General features: G+C 41.7%; 1 protein-coding gene across 5 annotated transcripts in view; it reads left to right on the top strand.

Annotated features, from left to right (window-relative positions):
• The window catches only part of PIAS2 (protein inhibitor of activated STAT 2), a 54,430-nt gene extending 34,990 nt beyond the window's left edge, over positions 1-19,440 (top strand). For 2 of the 5 annotated variants that reach the window (XM_084628679.1, XM_084628680.1), the window contains 5 exons: positions 484-617; positions 1,326-1,497; positions 3,753-3,892; positions 6,014-6,051; positions 18,264-19,440. In XM_084628679.1, coding sequence (XP_084484805.1) covers positions 484-617; positions 1,326-1,497; positions 3,753-3,892; positions 6,014-6,051; positions 18,264-18,560 — 781 coding nt within the window. In that variant the 3' untranslated portion in view covers positions 18,561-19,440. Of the gene's footprint in view, positions 1-483; positions 618-1,325; positions 1,498-3,752; positions 3,893-6,013; positions 6,052-8,116; positions 8,769-18,263 lie in introns of those variants that run through there. The other 3 variants (XM_084628683.1, XM_084628681.1, XM_084628682.1) reach the window with 3 other exon arrangements.
• The last annotated feature ends 1,067 nt before the right edge of the window (positions 19,441-20,507 follow it).

Genomic DNA, 20,507 nt, shown 5'->3' with positions numbered 1-20,507 from the left:
AGCTATAGCAGATCTCTTAGAAACACATGAGTCTTGACTTAGACATCAAGTGATGGAGAATCCACCATGTCACTAGGTGTTTACATAGGCAGGCTGTACTTCTGAAATCTTTGCATGGAATTGGACTGTAAAATATTCTGTAACTGCTTCAATCAATGTCAAGCATTTATTCCAAGGCTATAATTTTATCTTTAATCCCTATTACTCCCCTGAAAAGGTTCATAAATACCAGTAATGCTCCCCAGGTGGAGTGGGTGTAGGCTGTGGTATTCTGAACAGAGTTGAAATCTATAGAGAAGGACAGCTGTAGTGGTGTGATTGTAGAATAATGTTGTAATACCTCAGGTAGATGAAATTTTTTTTTTCTCTCCGTAGCTTCCTTGATGTAATTCACACTCCATCATAGCTGGCTTTTAACTTCATTACTTCTGATTTAGCTCAGGACTGCAAACAAAACCAAAGCAACTCAACTTTATTTTCCAGGCTCTTTATGGAAATCCTCAATGAATGTTCCGATGTGGATGAGATTAAATTTCAAGAGGATGGTTCTTGGTGTCCTATGAGGCCTAAGAAGGAAGCCCTGAAAGTGTCCAGTCCTCAGTGTACCAAAATAGAAAGTATGTATATTTGGGTACTGAATATCAAACGGATAAAAATATCCAAACATTATAGACTCTCGGATGTAATGAGGATAACCCTTTTAGCTACCAGCAAAGACTATGGGAGCTTAGTATCCTGGCCCTTCACCCATTCAGATTTTAAAAGAACATCCCTTTCTCTCTCAGAATATTCTTTCATGTTGATTCTTTTGGGAAATGGACCGTTCATTATTCCTGGGAGAGGCCCAAGAAGCAGTTTGTTCCCCTCGGTTTAACACAGAGATGCACTGGATGATCCAGGTCTTTCTGGGGCTGGTCTTCACTATGGCACTAAATCAGCACCACTGTGATTGATTCAGTGGCGTCAATTTAGCGGGTCTGCTGAAGACACAATAAGTCAATGGGAGAGCGCTCTCCTAGCGACATAGCATGGTGTAGACACTGCAGGAAGTTGATGTAAGTTACGTCACTTGAGTGTGGTCTTTTTACACCCCTGAGCGACGTAATGTACGTCGACTTAGGCGGTAGTGTAGACAAGCCTTTGTAGCACCTAATCTTTGGTGTAGGGAGTAGAAATCCCAAGGTTGCTTCTGAATTCTGATTTCATATATAGAGGCCAGAAGGGCAATGTTTCAGGTCAGTAGGGTAGAATTTGAGAAGCTATTCGTACCACAAATGGAAATGGCTTATGTTAACATCGCTTAAACAATCATGCTTTTTCTTTAGGTTCCAGTGTTGTCAGCAAACCATGTTCTGTGACAGTGGCCAATGAATTAAACAAGAAGAAAGTAGATGTTATCGACTTGACAATAGAAAGCTCTTCTGATGAAGAGGAAGATCCTCCTGCCAAAAGGAAATGCCTATTTATGTCTGAAACACAAGGAAGCCCAACCAAAGGGTTTGTTAATTTTAAAGTTAGTTGTTATTCTGTAATGTCTCAGATAAGCTAACATGTGGATGGACTTGTAAATATCTCTTCTGGATGCAGTTCCAAATTTCCACATCAGAACTTTTGTTAGCCTTCTGCAAGAAGTAGCCTGTATTAATATATGGTATCTTCGTACAGGTGATTATTTTATATAGTTTTACATCACACAGAGATTTGCCCTCACTTGCTGTGTATGCAGTAATGTACTCTCTTGGTGTGATAGCTGTGGCAGTGGGGGTTCCCTGTGCAAAATGCTAATGCGTTCCTGCTAAACTAGCTTTCGTTTAAGGGTTGAAAATACCACAAATAGTAAAGGGCCTGCCTCCTGAATATCTGTAGTGCTGTTTCATTGATATGCTTAAGTCCAGCATGTCAGCCTTGGAAGGGGAAACCCTATACTGTGTTGAATCAACTCCTAGATTTTCCTTCCAAAGTCTGCATGCAGCTGAATTTCTTAAACCTGATAATCAGCCAGAAGAGAGACAGGGAACACTGTGTGTGAGAGAGAAAAGTTAAGTGGGATAGAAGAAGCAGCAATGGGAGTTAAGGACCAAAAAAACAACCACCACCCCAGAAGATTGGCGAAGATGGCAAAAAGCCATCCTGCTAAAAACAAGAAGGCCATATTCACTCCTGGTTACAATTCTGTTGCTTTAGTAGAGTTACAAGGGGGATGGATTTTGTTCAGTGGCTCTTGTCAGGCACAGTCAGAAGTGCTGCTTCCTAAAAGTTCTCTTATCTCCACGTTTTTCCCAGGTAGACACAGGATTCCTAACTTCCAGTGAAGTTCTTACCATTACCAACATTTCTTTCTCTTCTGGGTCCCTCCCATTTTTTACATCACTCAACTGCAGTCCCTGACTACAACTTCCCATCAGGGCTTTTCAGTTGGAGTACTCTGGGGTCCTGAGAGACTTTCAGTTACTCATCTAAAGAAGGGGAGTATTTGTTAGGCTGACCATTATTAGAGCTTGAGCATTGCTCCACCAACCCATTCCAGAGGGTCAACCTTCTGGCATTACTGACTGGTCACAATCAAATTTCCTACAACATTTGAGAGTCACAGCATAGTCACTCATGTCTTTCCTCAAGTCAATTCTTCACCCCATGCCCAAAACTTACTACTTTTCTCCCTTCTGCCACCTGATGAAATATTGAGCATGCCCTGTTCACACTGCAGCAACGGGTGTTTACTGCTCTTTTGCAAGTCTATAGTTGAAATTACTTTTTCATAGATTTCCAGTGGAGACCCTCTTTGAATTCCCATCACTTGTTGTGAGAGCAGCAGAGGAGTCAGACTTCTTCCCCTCTCAGTACTGATTGCAAATGTAAATAGTCCTAAATATCTTCAGGAAAGAATAGGTTTAATAGTAACCTCAGATGCCAGTGACTTCCTTTCATAGTGCTGCTGCTGCCACTTTTTGGCAAGATGGGTGGAACCAGCCATATGTTTATGTCCTATGTTGGTCTGAAGTATTCCTGTCTGTTTTCTGAGCACAAAAACATCAGCTCTACTTCTGTAGAATTAAGGTGTCTCTTAAGCCATATTTTCAGTGTCTAGAAATGTGTGCATTGTGGCATCTTTCGTGTGTAAGTTTCTATCACTGACTTGGGGTTACAAAAAGATCTTCAAATATTTGAGGGGATAGTTGGCCCTGTGAGTTACTGTACTGTCTTGGACCTTTGGAGAGCTGAATTTAACTCTTGCTTTAAGTTGTGAATGAAGATGAGTTTGGTCTTTTCATACCATACATTGGTAAGAGAGGATTGATAAATGCTGGACCAACTTTGTGGCACTAGAGATCAGCATTGAGAAACATGGGCGTAGCGATACGTGGGGAAGCTTAAACAAGTGCCAGCTTGGTCGTGGCTCCAGCTGGTTCTGTCAGTTCCTCACTTCCCCAGAGTACTTAATTCACTTACAAATATCCATTTATATTCCTGGATGATAGTGTTATAAATGACCTGAAGCCCTGTACTTTGTTTTAATGCCAACTTGCTCCTATGTCACAGCTGCTGTTGAGAGCCAAGATACGTTCATGTTATAATGAAGACTGTTATGAAAGAGGAGATTAGAGTGGAATACTGTGTAGTGAGTAGCCACACTATAGTTGTGTTGTAACATAGTGACCTTGTGAATGAGAATGCGCTGTGGTGCAGAATTTCTCTCCTCTTAACTAACAGCCAGATTGTTTGTTTGTAATTTCCCATGTTGTTTAAAACAGGGTTCTCATGTATCAGCCATCTACTGTAAGAGTGCCCAGTGTGACAACAGTTGATCCTGCTGCTATTCCTCCTTCGTTAACAGACTACTCAGTACCATTCCACCACTCACAGATATCCAGTATGTCATCAGACTTGCCAGGTAGGTGGTGGTGAATTTTTTTTTTTTAAACCTGTTCCAACACTCTGATAACTGAGGTATTGCCTTACTGAGCCAGATTACACTGAGTGCTGCACTGATGCTACATCTAAACAAGAACAGTGCAAGCAGGTCACAAGGGTGTCTTTCCACACTCAGATTCCAGGCGTATAGCTTCCAAAATGGTGATGTCAAAAACAGTGCTCTAATGAGCACAAACTCGAGTTTGTGTGTTGGTAAATCAGCTAGAGGAGAAGCCTCACCATGATGGATTAGGTTTTGTTAGTGTGATCACCTGGCTGATGTGCTTTAAAAACACGAGACAGGAAGAGTATAAGCATCTAAAGTTGTGACAGCTCACCTCAACCTTATCTTGCCTCTAGACAAGGAGAGAAACCTTTTACTTCTATCTAGCTGGTTGAGGTTTGCTCCTAGTGTTACTCTGTCTAGCCTAGGAAAAAGGTTAAGGTGTGAGCTACAATGTGTAAGCTCTGACCTCTGTTGCCTTTTTTTATCTAGACATACCCTAAATGCCCATGATGCATTCTTCAACACTGCTGCTAATAGCAATCAGAAGATGGGAAATGGTGGTATTTTCTATCCTTGCTCTTTACAAGAATGCTGTTTGTGAGGATTCTTGGAATTCTTTCTACCTACACTAGTACACAGAGCCTTGGAAAATGGTTTCAGCCAACACCCACCCCTTTCCCTGACCTGTCCGTGTCCTCCCTGCTGCACTTGTGCCTTTTTTTTCCCCTGTTCCAGCCCCCACCTGGATGATGGTATCGGGATAGATCTCCTCCTCTGTGTTTCACTGCGCTCTCTGGTTCTTTTATTGCTCCCTCCCTCCCAACATGCCTCCCTTAAGAAAACCCAGTGTCTTTCTGTAGAATACTTAGAAAAGCCTTCAGTTCACCTTTAATTCTCTCCTTAAGGTTAAAGTGAATTAAAGTTCTAGAATTTCACAATGAGTTGTGGATCCCTTATGGGCGCTGTAGAGAAATCTCCTGAAACAAATCTCCCATCCATTTTTCTCAGTGGGTGGGGGGAGAGACAGCCTGCTGGTGAGGGAACACCATTGCCTAGATCCAGTTGGAGGTGAGGGCTGGCTGGCAAGGGAGGGAGTAGGAGGTGAGTTCTACAGTAGCCCATTCCATTCTCTATTCTTTTGTCTTTCTTTCTGTCAATATGGGGAAGGCAAGGCCAGGATTTTCAAAAATACAAGACTAAAGTCTCTCTAGCATTGGTAGGCTTCTGTTTTTGAAAGTTCTACCCTAAATGCTTAAGCACTGAAGGTGTATAGGATGGAAGAAATTCAGTCACTGCCCCTTGAAGCTTGTAGTTTGAACTGCTTCTGCATTCCTAATGTTTCCAGACAGCTTTAACACCATAGGGATGATGTTAGAAGTGTTTCCTTGCTGGCTGCTGTTGGATGGAGGAGAGGCCTGCTGTTTGGTGGTGGACTTACTTCTCTACAGCATGCTTAATATTATGACTCACTTTATGTCCAATTGATAAGTTATGGTCACACAGTGAATCTTGTGCTATGCTAAACTTGCGCTATGCTAAACTTGCATACACTTGCAATATCTCCAATTAGCTACCTCCTCATCTATGCAACTATGTTAAAATCACCCCAGTATATCCAGTGCCTTGCATAATGACAGGTTTCAGAGTAGCAGCTGTTGAGAGTCAAAAAGAAAAGGAGGACTTGTGACACCTTCGAGACTAACAAATTTATTTGAGCATAAGCTTTCGTGAGCTACAGCTCACTTCATCAGATGGAATCCACTGAATGCATCCGATGAAGTGAGCTGTAGCTCACGAAAGCACATGCTCAAATAAATTTGTTAGTCTCTAAAGTGCCACAAGCACTCCTTTTCTTTTTCCAGTATATCCAGTGAATCACCATCATCGCTGTACCTTCATGTAGGGGAAAAACCCACTTATAACTAGACAACTTTATTTTTCCTGGCTCCTGATAATTTGAGACGGGTGTTATCACATGTCCTTCACTAAGTACTCTATAGCTAACACTAAGCAATTTAACTATGATAAAACGTTTCTTAAAGCTGTACAACTCTTGATAACAGAGGAGACAACATTAATCTCTTATCTTTTTAGGTTTGGATTTTCTTTCACTAATCCCAGTTGATCCACAGGTATGTTTCCTGGCTGCACTGATGGCCTTTAATTTTTTAATGTTTTGTTTTTCATGGTTATACACTTCAGAAAAATGAATTGCAAACTATCCGGACTAGTCGGGTCCTCCTCTTAGTCTGATTAGTGGTCCGATTAGTCAGGAATCCTTCTTAAACAGTGGCTAGTATCAAACTTTGAGAGGAAGGCACAAAGCATCCCATGATAGACCAGTATAGAATCCCTTTTCAATAAGGGAAGACTCCCTCTCTCCCCTCCCCCCAAATCCTCAGGTAGGTAGGTAGCTAGTGTCCTTTTCCCAGAAACATGAAAGTTTCTGTCCCTTTGTAATGTAACTGACTCTAGGTCGGGTATCAGACGTATTACAATCCAGTCCCCTGCATAGGCAGGAGGCTATATCAGATATTAAATAGATACTACACTTGATCTTGATCTTAATTAAATGGCCAAGACAAGAGTAGGATTTGAGACAGATTCTGATCCTCTCCTGAGCTTTCAGGACAACTGTCATCTGTCCAGTCCTTGGAGAAAAAGGAAGTACTTAATGTTGCGGTGTCCGATAGTACTTTGTGTCAGATGGGCAGGGGCATGCCCAGGAATTTAAATGTGAACACTTTTGGAGGGACACTAAACACACACAAATGACAGGTTTGAGTGGACCCCCGCCCCCGTTTCTCGCAATGCCCAGCAGCATCTCCCCCTGCAGCCTGGGCAAGGAGGAAGCAGCAGGGCACCTGGTCACAGGCTCCTCCTCCCCCCGTCGTTTCTCTCCCCCCCCCCCCCTTCCCCCCACTCCTACAGCTGCAACCTGCTGCTGCTTCTGTGCTCCTGGAGTCCCAGTGCTGCTGCCTGCTTTGCAGACACAGCTGAGGTGAGTCAGGGGCTGGAGGCAGAGGCAACATGGACTCCCAGTAGCAGGGAAGGAGAAGCAGCAGGCTGCAGCTGTAGGGATGGGGGCAGGAGGAGCTCAGCCAGCAGCCCTGCCACTTTCTCCTGGCCCAAGGCTGCAGAAACACACATATGGGGGGGGCTCTTGCCCTCCTTTTTGCATGTCCCTGCAGATGGGCCCTATAGCAGGGGACTCAGTTGGGGATCCAAAGGCTGCCAAGCTGGGATTGATAGAGGCTGTACACACAGGATATAGATTGAATATATTGGTGTAAATCAACTTCTCCAGCCAATTCAGACATTACAGTCTGATTCCAAACACTTGCTGTGACCTGAGGTCCCAAGGTGGGATGGTTTTGAAGACACCACAACAGTATGAATCCATTTAAAAACTAGTATAGTACGTTTTTAGAGTGCATCAAGTAGGTAAAGACTGAAGATGTTCTGATCCCTTTTGGGTATGAACTCATTCAAACCTGCTAGAGATTAGTAGTGCCTTAAACATTCCTCCCTGTATTCAACCATAATAATGCTAGTTTAAAAGGAGGTTCTGCCAATTCAGGAAACCTGTTTCGAATTTGCATGAGTTTAGTATACAAAAAAAAAAATCCGACTATTACAGCCCATTTGTCATTGGTAAAATGTTCTTAGAGTCAAGTATCTCTTCCTGTTAAGTGGCTGCACTTCAGTGGCGTGGATGAACTGATTCTTGTAGACACACAATTTGCAAAGCACTCTTGTGTCATTCAGGATTAAAAGTGCTATGTAAATATAAGGTGATTACACAAATGACAGGAGACCCTCTTATACTTGCACATCTGCAAATTATGAGGTAAATTTTCCACTAATGAGATGTCATAGCAACACAAGACCTTGCCACAGCTCCATACTAAGATTTCATAGTATGCCAGTAAATGTTCTGTAGCATATGTATTAGAAGTAGTGAAGTGTTGTTAAAACTAACCTAGCCTCAAATAAATGAGCAGAATATATTTTGATGCATTCTTTGCTTGCTGTGTTCTTGCTTGCTGGTTTGTAAAAGTCTGGTTCTTATTATGCATGTATTAGCAAGTTTCTGTTGTAGTTAACTAACTTGTTGTAGGGAAGATGCATCCTCAGAGCTTATTTTCCCTTGTGCAGTTAAGTCTCTTCCTTATCGGCATCATTGTTTGTTTCAAGCAGTACTGTCCTCCTATGTTTTTGGATAGTCTCACTTCAACCTTAACAAGCAGCACCCCTGGCAATATCATCACATCTACCAGCCACCAGGAGAGCAGCACTCACGTTAGTTCTTCAAGCAGGAGTGAGACAGGAGTCATAACCAGCAGTGGGAGCAGCATTCCTGACATCATCTCATTGGACTGAAACGCTGGCAGCAAAAAACTCTAGGAGTAATTGCACAGAGCTGCTCGTCATGACTAGAGAAGGAACTGCAGTGTCTTGGAAGCTATTTTGATATTTATTAAAGAGACAGATTGATTCTGTTGCCTTCTGAAAGTCGAGTAAAACTACATCTACAGTAGGAACAGATATGATTAGAACTCTCTCCCCCCTTTCCCCCCACGGTCATAAAATATTTGGAGTAAAAAAGATCGTCAGAACAAATGTACTGTTTGGCTTGTTCTGGGGAAACTGACTTTGTTTTGTTGTTGGATGGATTCCTACACAGCAATAATGTAAAAAACAACTTTTTTTTAAATAAAGAAGGCACTTAACCACTCTAGAATGAAAACAGCATATGTTTATCCTGGATACAAGAGAGAGGTGCAGAAGTCTGCATTGCTGAATTCTTTCACTGCAGCCTGTAATAAACTTCATTTAGAATAATGAAGGTTTGTGAAATAGCCATGATTTGTGCTATATTTGTTTGTTCCTTACATCCTTCTTTCCCCTTCTTCCCCCTTCCATGGGGGGGAAAAAATCCTGTAAATTGGTTCCGGACTGTGTTATTTACTTATGAATGCAAATTCCTAAAGTGTTCTTCCTTGTGTATTTTGGAGAAAAACTATGCAAACCCTTCATCATACAGATGTTAATGTGTGCTTTCAATTCACAAACAAACTGCTATGCAGAACCTGGCTTTGGTCCTTTAACTTCTGGCCAGGCCTCTTCTATAAGGTGGAAAGTAAAAAAACAAACAAAAAAACCCTGTTCAGACGATGAAATCCTTTTTCTTCCTTCATGTAATTGCCTACCCATACTAGTTCATAAAACTAAACTGTGTCCTTCAGTGCAGCTGTTGGAATCACGAAGTAGTTACTTATCTGTCTAGTCTGTCTTTGGTCCAGTGCAGGATTGTTCTCTGTGCATATTTGCCAAAGCTTTGTCTAGTTGAGCTTTAAATGATTCAAACGGCTTCACCCGCCTTTTTGGCTACTGCACAGTTTGACACTACGTTTGGGAAACTTTCTTTACTCTTTCAGCCCATTACTCCTTGTTAAACTTCATGGTAGACTAGAGGGTTTCTTTGTTGTGATAATCGTCAAACAGGTGTAGACACTGTCCCTGCCTAGCCAAAATATACATATAGGGCCAAATCATGCAAGGTTTCTTAACAGTCCTATTGTGTATAGTGTCTAGAAGGGTTTGCTGATCAGGACTATAATTAATCTTTCCTCCTAATCCCTTCCTTTTAATATTTTTGATCTTTGCCTTCCTCTTCCCTGATATTTTCTTTGGTGGTACCCAGAATTTTACACAGTATTCTATGGATGTTCTCAGTGCTGCATGTTGGAAGGGGTTACAGACCAGGAAAGTGGTAAGGAAATGCTTTGCTTTAGAGCTGGAATCTTGGTATTGTCTGTATATCTTGACATTGCAACTTCTCCAAGTATAGTGTTTCTATTGACTATATTTAAAATTCTTCCCCTAACAACTCATTTTCATTCTTTCCTGTCTCTTCCCTAATATATTTTATTTATTTTTGATACTAATGAGGAAGTGTTGCATTTAGTTCAGTGTGCTTTATGCCTTCCGAAAGCCATACTCATGGCACTTGTTTCCATAGTATTTGAACTAAGTGTAAATACAGGAGATGTTAAAACAGGGCTGATTTCAGATCCCTTTTGTCATCCTCCACTCCCACCCCAAATTATCGGCATTCCTGTTACTTGTAGCTTTTTTGTATGCTCTTTCAGCCAGTCTTCAGTTCATCCCCTACTCTTTTCCCTTTGTCTACTTACTAACTTTGTACCTATTAAATGAGCAAGTTTTTTCTGGCATGATTTGTTAATAAAGCCAAGCTGCTTATTGTTTCTAATTTTCTTTAGGTGATTAGTGTTTTTCTCTATACTAATTGCATATTTGAAGTAAAAATAGCATAGTCCTGCTAATGTTGAGACACTAAAGATAAACAATATTTTTAAAAGTTCTCTTGTACTAAGAACATCTGGTACTTTGCAGATGCTGGCATGGATCAGTATTTGTCACACACACTCAGTACCTGGCCTGGGCCGGGGAAGCTAACGATCCAACCAGCAGACTAAATTCAGTGGTGAATCCTGGTTATGTGCCACCTGAGGCATGTTGTGCATACGACAGCTGGAGTAGAAGTCAGTGACCAAGACTGGTATTCTGATACACTGGATCATAAACTAACATGTGAAGCACTGAATTGCAATATGCAATTCTATAATTTCCTAGTCTGTTGTATCTGCTCAATTAGAAAAAAAGATTTCCTTTTCTCAGAGCAGCAGATAACTGAGGAAACATACTTAAGAATTGCCCAGGATCAGATTTGTTCAGTGCTCCCTTCCATTTGAGCAGGGTGGAAGGGTATGCACAGTGTACCTGTGCCTCATCTGCTTGCTTGGAACATCCATACTGCAGCAGTGAAATGAAGTGACAAGCTGTCCCGTCACAATTTGAGAACTTTATGCAGAAGGTTTTGCCAGTGATGCCTGCAGTTCTACAGCAACTAGTATAGTCTGTTTTTCACTTCTCAGATGGAAGTCTAGTGCATTGATTTCAGTTGCCGGAAGCCAAAGTTGTGTGGTATAACTACCTTAGTCCTAGTCCAAAAAGAAATTTCTGGTTTGACCTGTATAGTTGCGTGAAGATTATTTACAGTATGTAAAACTGGATGGAGAGCCAAAAGCCCACAACAACCCTTTGACCTGGACTGGATTTTAAGAACTGGCTGTGCAGCAATGAGAAATGGACTTCACCAGCGCATAGCCACAGGACAGATTGTGCCACTTCTCCAGGAGTCCCAGCACCAAACATACCCAAGAGGCAAAAGGTGGCTTTAAGCCACACTTTTTCCCTCTGCCCAATGCTTGGTTGGCAGGAAACCTGCTGTGGGCCGAGTGTAAATTAGAGCTACCATGGGGATATACTAGTATACAAGGGGCTCCAGAGGGCTGCTCTGCAACCAGGGACAAGAAAAAATGACTCACCTGGCAAACCCACTCCAACTTAGCACAGCAGGTAACGGTGGGCTGCGTCATGGGTGCATGATGGCCAATGTATCCTGACAGACAGAGCTCCCTACAGAGGCTGTAGTAGAAGGGATAATCCCTCTCAGCTTTCATGCTTTGATCAGTGCTCAGTTTCTCAACAGTACATTCTTTGTGAGAGACTCAGTAATGGAATTTATAACAGAACTGAAGTATTTCCTTGGCACCACTAGTTGGTATGTAGCAAACACTTCATTAGTAAAAATCAGGTGCAGGGGGAGAGGAGCTATTCAGCCATATAACAATGATCATTATGTTAAGTAATTGGGGCAAATGCAGTCTCCACTTTCAAACACTGCTCTTCTCGGATAAGTTTAGAAGCACTGAGAGGAAGTCAAGTTTGAGCTGTGTGTGTGATTTTTAGCTTGACAAATGTAATTCAATTTCATCCATCGCTGTTTTCGTTGGTTGCAAACTGGTAATTGTAGAATGAGATGAGTTATCGCAGCAGTTTTTCAAAGTTGGGCTTCTTTTGTTTTAAAAACTGGCAAAACTTTTTGATGGAAGTCCTATGCAAGGTTTACATTCAATTAATAGGAAAGCATAGTTCTAAATATCAGGCCCAACAGTACAGTGAGAGCCATAAATGCAAGTGAAAGACTTCCATGGACAAATTATAGCTGGCTACAGTTCTAATACTATACAGATGTACATATAGCAGCTACTAGCTAAGATATTTGTGGATGGTTCCTAACAGACTGCTTTGACATGTCAGCCATACCAACCCTTCTGCTAGAAAGTTTATACTGAATATTTTGAGTACTCTAGGGAACGCAGTTTGCAGTGTTGGAGAACATGCTGGATTGGGCAGCATAGGGTACCCTTATTGCACCCATGCAATAGGGGGAACATTTAAGGCTTTGTACTTCAGCATGTTCCTCGCTTCATAGCAAGATTGATGTATATTGAGGGTTTTTTTAGTGTAATAAAATGTAAGCACTTCCATTTAGCTTCCACTGTAAAAGAACCTTTTTTTTTTTTTTTTTGCTTGGAGTGTAACTTAATTGAACTGAACAGAGCCAGATACTGTTCAGCTGCTAGAGGAAAGTAGTTTCTACCACTTTAAAAAAAAAAATCCCTACATTATTACATACTCTGAGGGGTAGAGAAAATAGTGGTAGATAAAAGCAAAACTAGCCTCACCCCCACAAACTGATGATGGCTATTATTTGGAGCAGCTCGGGTGAAGGCTTTCCCAAACACCTTTTTAGTTACATTATTAAATTCTTTCAGAAACTGGAACAGGCTAGTAAGAAATTGGGGGCTGTTTTTTCTAATTGTCTACTTCAGTTTCCCTAATACCAAAATAGATAATCTAAGTTCATTCAAAACTTTAATCTTGTGTTAAAAGGCTTGGTTTCTAAGATCACTTTCACTATATCATCAAGAACATGTACGTTTTCAAAGGGGTAAGTGAAATAGATTATTAGCTTTAAGGGGACTAAGAAGAAAAACTTAAATTTAGTTAAGAATTCCTGCATAATTCTATAGTAAAGCAGCTGCCTCCACTGTTTTCTACATCAGGACAGTTCTGAAACAGACTACGTGTTAATGGAAATAATCTCTTTTGTGAAAGTTGTAGGTAACTACTGAGTGGCCTGCTTACAAAAATAACCCCTCTAGTCAGTCAACATAACTTTTTTTTTTTCAGGTTTTTTTTTGGGGGGGGGGGAATGAACATGATATAATTGCAATATGCTGGATTGTTTGTATTCAATGTGATATTCTCAAAGCTTACTACTTCCTTCCTGGTTTTGAGGAAATGTAACAAGGTGAAACTGGGCATTGTAACATGATAAACAGAGAAGGTGGTTACAACTTATCTAAGAAGTTGTCTAGAGGTGGAAAACCCTCCTTCAAGCCTTTGCGCTTGCATATTTCAGCCACAACTTGCCAAAGACTAATAGTTGTATCATAAGGATCTCCAGGCAAAATTTGCCAATGATCAAAGATATGTTGTGGAAAAGCTTGACCACCAGTGCTGGACCTCAAGTCAGCAGTGAAACCTGGGGAGGAGGAAAGCAAAGTCAGCCAGTCATACCTGCTGTGTCTAGGCAGAGTTGGAAGCCCTACTGTGGATTGAATAGTTTTTTGCTAGAATGGCACAGTGGAGTGAGATTCTTGAGGTGTGTTTGGCTCTAGAGCAGAATACTCAGAGAGACAAAACATTGAACTCCAGTTCCGGAACAAGAGAGAGCCTCTCCTTTCTAAGTGTGTAAACACCGAGAAGCTAAGCTCAACTTGGGCAAGAGCGTGATTAGAAAGCATGTTAAACCATTACAATAGCCAGTGTTGTATTGTAATCCCCTCATTGTCCACTGTTTAATTCTTAGAACATCAGTGACAATCACACAAGGCACCTGGTTACTTCACACAGGAGTCTGGCACCTCTAATCCTTCCTTCACACCTACCGCTTGTGCTCCTGCTGCAATCGGTTGCTCTGTGCTGGTTTCTTAGTGGAAAGCAACAGCCATGAAATCAGAAAAAAGGTTAGGGGATAGGGTGGAGCAGTCCTAGCTCAACCCTTCCTTTCCAACAGCTAGGAAGTCTTGTGTGGTACAGTGCTGTACATGTGCTGTCCCAATTACAACCTCTGGGAAACTGACCACCCTGAAGTTTACCATTTTGTTTTTTTCCAGGTTTCTAATTGAGCACATTAACCTCTTGTTTACTTTTCACCTAACTGTAATTACAAGTGAACGACTAGTAACTGTATTGTAATGGTTAACTTCCTGGTGGAATCTCAGCCTCGACTTAGGCACCCGTATTCATTGTACGATGCACAGGGGAGACCTAAGCACCGCAGAAGCTAGCAAGCTGAATGGGGAGCTGCCTAAATTAGCCATGAGTGAAATGCTAAGAAGAGGAGGTGGATGGGGGAGAAGAGAACCCCTCCATTACATGCAGGGTACTCACCTGGGCTGAGGGCAAGTCAGGTTCAATCCCTGCTGGGGACTTGAACCTTACTCCCTCATCACAGGTGAGAGTACACTGACTCCTGGGTTATTGTGCATTCTGGACATACACACCTGTCTCATGGATCGGGGCTAACCCCACAGGTGTGCTCTGAGAGTGCCTATACCATCAGGCCCTAGGGGGAGACAGGTGAAGAACACGAGCCTGAAAAACTGCAGGGTTTCAGCAAGAGCTGTGGTCCAGTGTCAGGACTGCTGCTGGCTTTTATACATGCCCATCAGCAGAAACGCAGCTGGCAGCTGAATGGCAGACACACCTAAATGATGGACTTAAGTACCTTTGTGGATCTTGCCCTTTCTCCTAGATGAGTGAGTCACATGCATCAGAACTACTTTGGATGTAAGTATACTTATTAAAGAAGGATGACTAACTTATTTCACCTTTCCCTCTTCACCAAACAACGACTGCCTCCTTTTTTCTTTTCCAGCTGCAGCAATTCAGCCATGTGACTAGCTCCTTCCCAACTGCGATATCAGTACTCCTGGGAATGCAACTTAGTATGAGCTGTACGGAAAATATCAGTTTTTGGAACAGCTTCAGTTCCTCAGCTGAGAATGACAAGCCTTACCTATACCAAGGAAATCGAGGAGCAACTGTTTCAGCATTTGGGTTTCTACAAGATGCTCAAGGTGCAGAATAATGTGCAACCTCCACAATGTATCCTATCATTAGAAAAAGTTCAAACTTCTGATTGCAAGTAGCACCTTCCAAATAGGAAACAAAGAAACCCATGTACTGTCTGTCTGAATCTCGAGACACAAACAATAGTTCTGATGTGTTAATTGTCTCCTTACAATGTTAACTCTGAAATCTAAAGATGATCCTTTAAATACTCATTTCATATTGATAATTTCAGCAGAACTATCCAGTTAATGTGCTTCTCACACTATGTCAAAAGCCCATCTGTTATCTTGTCCCCCGCCCCACAGCTGGCAAAACCTCCAGCTTCACTACTAAACACATCCCCACTGCGAAAGGGCAGTTTCAGTTTATATATATTTAAAAAAAAAAAAAGCGCACTGAAAATTGACAAGTTATGGGCAGTGAAAGGAAAGGGATATAATATCAAGTTAATCAGTAAGGCTATGTAGATTGGGTTATTGGTTTAAAACATCAGGCTACCTCCTCAGCTGTGGTAAGCTGGTATAGCTCTGTGTTACACAAGTTTGCTAGAGCATAAGATCCTGCTTTTAATAAATACCTTTAGTGACAGAAGTAGGGTCCTGGTCACCCCGGAATGTCCTCAGCTGAGAAGAGTAAGTTGCATGTGTCCGCACAGGGTGCCAAGAAGACATTAAAGCCCAGCGGAGAAGGCTGCCTGTCAGCACAATGAGTTGAAGATGCAAAAAATACCAGGAACGAAGTCAGATGTAAGAAGTCCCATTTCATTAACTCCCAGCCACGTTGTTGGAAGCCCTCCCCCACCATCCAGACATACTTAAGGAAGGTACAAGGAGTTGTCTAAAGACAATATGGCCTCCTTACCAAAAGACTCATTTACATGTAGATAAGCCTTGACCACAAACATCGGGGTTCCTGCCATTTGGAATTTGTCAAAGACATGGCCCCGTTTCCTGTTCAGCACACCATGGATACCTCCAACCACTTGTTCGGGGCACTATGAAGAAAAATGTTACTTAGTTACATACAAATAGCAGTGGCTTGGTCATTGAACATAGCAGCACTATGTTCTTAGCACTTAGCACCAGACAATCCCTTTGGATTCTTCTCCCACCCTGGAACCACATCTATGTGTGCCTGCCTCCCTTCTCCAAGGCGTTTCCTCACCAATGTCTGCACCAGTTTCGGGTTGTACAATCCCCAGCGTGTCATTTGTGTCTGCAATAGACCACACTGCAGCATATGTTTGTGCAGCGCTGTCCAAAGGTTGTGTGTTCAGTAAAGAACTTGTGCTCACTTTTTGCCCCAGAATAATAATTCTCTACGTCTTTTAGTGAAAGGGCAGATCAGTGAGAGGCAGGGCTCCCATCATTTGTCTAAAACTAAATGCACACTAAGGTAAATATGTAAATGGAATTATTTAAAAGAATGCTTGACACACACTGATAACGCTATGTTAAAACAGTCAAGGCACTACTTCAGGTGCTAAAAAGAACGGCTTTGCAGCAGTAGCCACAGCAAGCAGATCCAATTGTTCATTGCAATGCCCTCACTTGGCTGGGGGGACTGTGGGAAAGTGATGTGATTCAAGCAACTCTGCTGTTAGAGTGTTTTCTGGTAGGGGATTTTTACCACTACACATTTCTAAATTATGGCAGGCATTGAACTTGAGGGCCTTTTTTTTTTTAAAAAAAAGGCAAACCAGTATGTGTTTTGCTGTAGAAAGTAATACATACTTTTAGTACAAATAGAAATTTCCTGAGGTCTTGCATTTACCAAACAAAGTAATTTGAACCCTTCCTCTCCCCAAAACAAAACAAGAGAAGTGAGTGTTAGGCTTGGTCTACACTACAGAGTTAGGTCGACATAAGGCAGCTTATGTCAACCTAACTATGTCAGTGTCTACGCTATAGCCTTGCTCCCACCCATGTATGTGCCCTACTATACCGCCATAACTCCATCTCCACAAGAGGCGTAGTGTTTAGTGTCTAGGTAGACACTGTGTTCCTTACGTCGGAGTTGTGAAATTGATAAGAAAGCCGGCTCCCAGCTGGGCTGCCACCCAGGCTCCCAGCTTGGGCTGCTGCCTGCCCCTCTTCAGTTGGTGGAAGTGCTCCTGGTGGCTATATAGGTTGATTTAAGATCATAGTGTAGACACAGAGTAGGTCAAAACTCTAGAAAAACTGCTGTTTAAGTATACAGAGACATATTTAGAAATAGAGCTGCTTATACTGAGTGGCACTGGCAGTTCATGAAGAACAGTGTGATTTAACCCAATGCATGTAGCTCTCACTGCTCAAACTCTACCCTGTTCCAGACACACACAGCTCCAACTCTACCATCCTCAGAAAACAGGACCAACTTCCTAAAAAAACCCAAAACCATAGCAAGTGCAACTTTCTTAACAGTACTTGTACAATTACACTCCTTTCATGTCTCCTCTAGCTCACCCTCTTACATACCTGGATCTCCACGAGATAGATGGGCTCCATAAGTCTGGGTTGTGCTGTAAGAGCAGAGGCATACAGGACACTTCTGACCGTGGGAAGAATTTGTGCACCACCACGGTGGACCGCATTGGCATGCAGAGTAACATCATGGATATCAAAACGAATGCCCCTCATGTTCTCCCCACACAACACACCCTGCAAGAGAGTCAGTGACCTTTTACAGAATTGAAAGGAAAATGGTGGATTTGATACTGTCACTTTTTACTACTTTGAACGTTTTTACAGATATGGGAGTTCACGTGGAAATACATTTGACAGTGTGCTTACACTGACACTTTGACCTTCAACTTAAGAGTCATGAACACTTCTTTTGGTACTGAGCAGGTATCCTGAAGGAATAGAGGAACTATTCATTGCAACATGGAAATGCAAGTTTTAAGAACACAGGCGTTTTCACAACAAAGCTGCACTTGGAATCAAAGTTCAACCACTCGCAGACTGCAAACTATTTAATATTTGGGTGGAGGAATTCCATGCATTTACAATCACTAGAAATCATTCATCTAAATAGAGTTTCAATTTTTTTTCTGTTCTTTGCTGAAACTGTTCATAGTTTTGTGTAATTTCCTAACAGTTCTAATAAATAAGTTGTCTTTTCCTAAAGGTTACATATATATTCTATCCGTAGCTAAAAAGGTGTTTGGATAACGTCAGAGATTTTTAATATCTAATAATATCCTGCATGTAAACTATTATTCATACTTAACTTCTTTTGTTGCCCATTGGAAGCCAGCAACAACACTGTCTTTGATTTCATTTAGGTACTGGACACCCCTGGTGATATTGACCAAGATATTTGGACCAGTTCCATCAGGTCCAAAGCACCAGATCTTACGAACTTCAGAAACATCCCACTCATATTTCTCTGCCAGGTAATGGGCACGCTGCTTCAGTTCTTGATGGGAACTGACTTCTCCTTTGTCTATGTCCTCTGCCAAGCCATCGGGGAAGGGCCGAGCTTTCATATACAGCCTGTTGTGTTTATTGGCAGATTTGGACAAGCACATCTGGCTCGATTCTTCACTGACTGTTTTACGATAAGATACAACTGGGTCTGATTTCTGCGAGGTAGCAAATAAATTCCAATAAGATTGTAATAGTGAACATCCAACATTTTACACTAAAATTACAAAAGGAACCTACTATGTCTCGTCATTCCTACATCTGTATTATTTGCCCTTTTTATAACAAAGTTCTAAATCATTTCTTTGCCTTAGGTAGCAGGTTTTATTTTGTACTCCTGGGGGGAATTCTATGCCACTGCGCGCGCGCACACACACAGAGTAATCATGTCCGGTGCAGATTCCCCCCACGCCCCCTAAAATACATTCTACCCAAGAAGTCCTGCAGTTCTGCCTTTCGACCACCAGAAGCTGCTGTGCTGCCAGAACACCTGGTTGACCTGCAGAAACGGCGTTCATCTGCCTGTGGAACCAGGTTCAGAGGCAGAGTGGGGCACATGGGGCTGTTGGGATGTGTGTCACAGACTGAGGTTCAGAAGGGCTAGTGGGGTGGACAGACTGGGGTGCAGGCTCAGGAGCAAGTGGGGTGACAGCATTGAGCCAGGGGCTGAATGGGAGGTGGACTCCAGGACCACCTGGCGATAGGGGCAGATGTGCCTGACTGAATGGGAGAGGCTCGAGGTCAGCTGGTGTCTGCATGTGGGAGGCTTCCCAACTCTCTTAACAATCTCCTCCCCAAAAAGAAACTGTTCCATACTTTTCCCACCCACACCCAACAGTCCTCCAGGGTTCACTCCCAGGCTCCTTCCCTCTACCTCAGCTCCTCTATTACCCCTGGCTTCCCCATGCCTTTGCACTGCTTCTGAGGGGTGCAGGAAATACTTTTCTGTATTGTAGTTTAAATGAATTACCCAAAGTTCTGTATTAATATGCCTAGTAAGGAATCTTTGTAAAAAAAAAAAAAATTTCCTAAAACTTTTTTTTTGTCTGTATTGTTACAGACATACTTGCTAACAAGTATTTTGAAATAAATTATCAAAATAATTGAAACTGGTGTGATTATATTGTGTTATTTTGACAAATAAAATATGCAGAATTTTGCAGAATTTTAAAATATTGTGCACAGAATTTTTAATTTTTTTGGCGCAGAACTCCCCCAGGAGTAATTTTGTTCAAGGTAGACTTTAAAGTCAGTTTCATTCACTAGTACAAGTGTTCCCTGACACAGACCACAGACTGCTAATTTCACTGAGACAATAAAATGCAGCTGAAGAACTGTGCTGTATTGACAAGTAGAATCATTATCTTCTGATTCCAAGATTTTCTGTGGAAAAAACCTCAGGACTTATAAATATGGAAATATCCTGTGAGAAGGAATCCTAGTAACAGAAATATTTTTCCATGGCCAAATAAGTTTTAGTGCAAATGAAGATGTCTGATATTTGGATGGTATTTTCAAAGAAGCTTAAGGAAGTTAGATGCCCAATTTGTATCAAATACCCTTTGAAAATCCCATCCTTAATGTGTAATCATCTTCTGTACATTGCAGATCTAGACACAAAAGAAGCCTTTTATACCTTGATTGGAATGCAAGCATGATCTTCTTCCAGATCTTTAAGGCAAATATCTAGATGCAACTCATAAGCTCCAGCAATGATATGCTCACTCGACTCTTCAATAATACACTAGAACATGAAATACTAGTTGTGTAAGAGTAAAAAAATATTTTCTTAAATTAATTTAAATCAGAACATTCCACAGGCATTTTCTATTAGATTATTCTGTGACTTATTTTTTTTCCAAAATTGCTTAGCAATAGCTGTTATTGTGAAGATTAACCAAATATCATTACATTTATGAAGTGCCTTTCATCCCAATGACTTAACAATGAATCACCTGACTCACCAGTGAAATGTTGCAGGTGGTCTAACATCATACAGCAAAACTACATAATAGCTTACAATAGGAAGTGAAGAGCGCTCCATAACATTGGAACTGTATATGGAATTCAGACAGGCAGAAACTGCCCACGCTAATTTAGCC

This window comes from Lepidochelys olivacea, assembly GCF_965140295.1.
Source record: "Lepidochelys olivacea isolate rLepOli2 genome assembly, chromosome: 5".
Taxonomy (NCBI): domain Eukaryota; kingdom Metazoa; phylum Chordata; order Testudines; family Cheloniidae; genus Lepidochelys; species Lepidochelys olivacea.
This window is presented reverse-complemented; position numbering and strand designations above follow the sequence as displayed.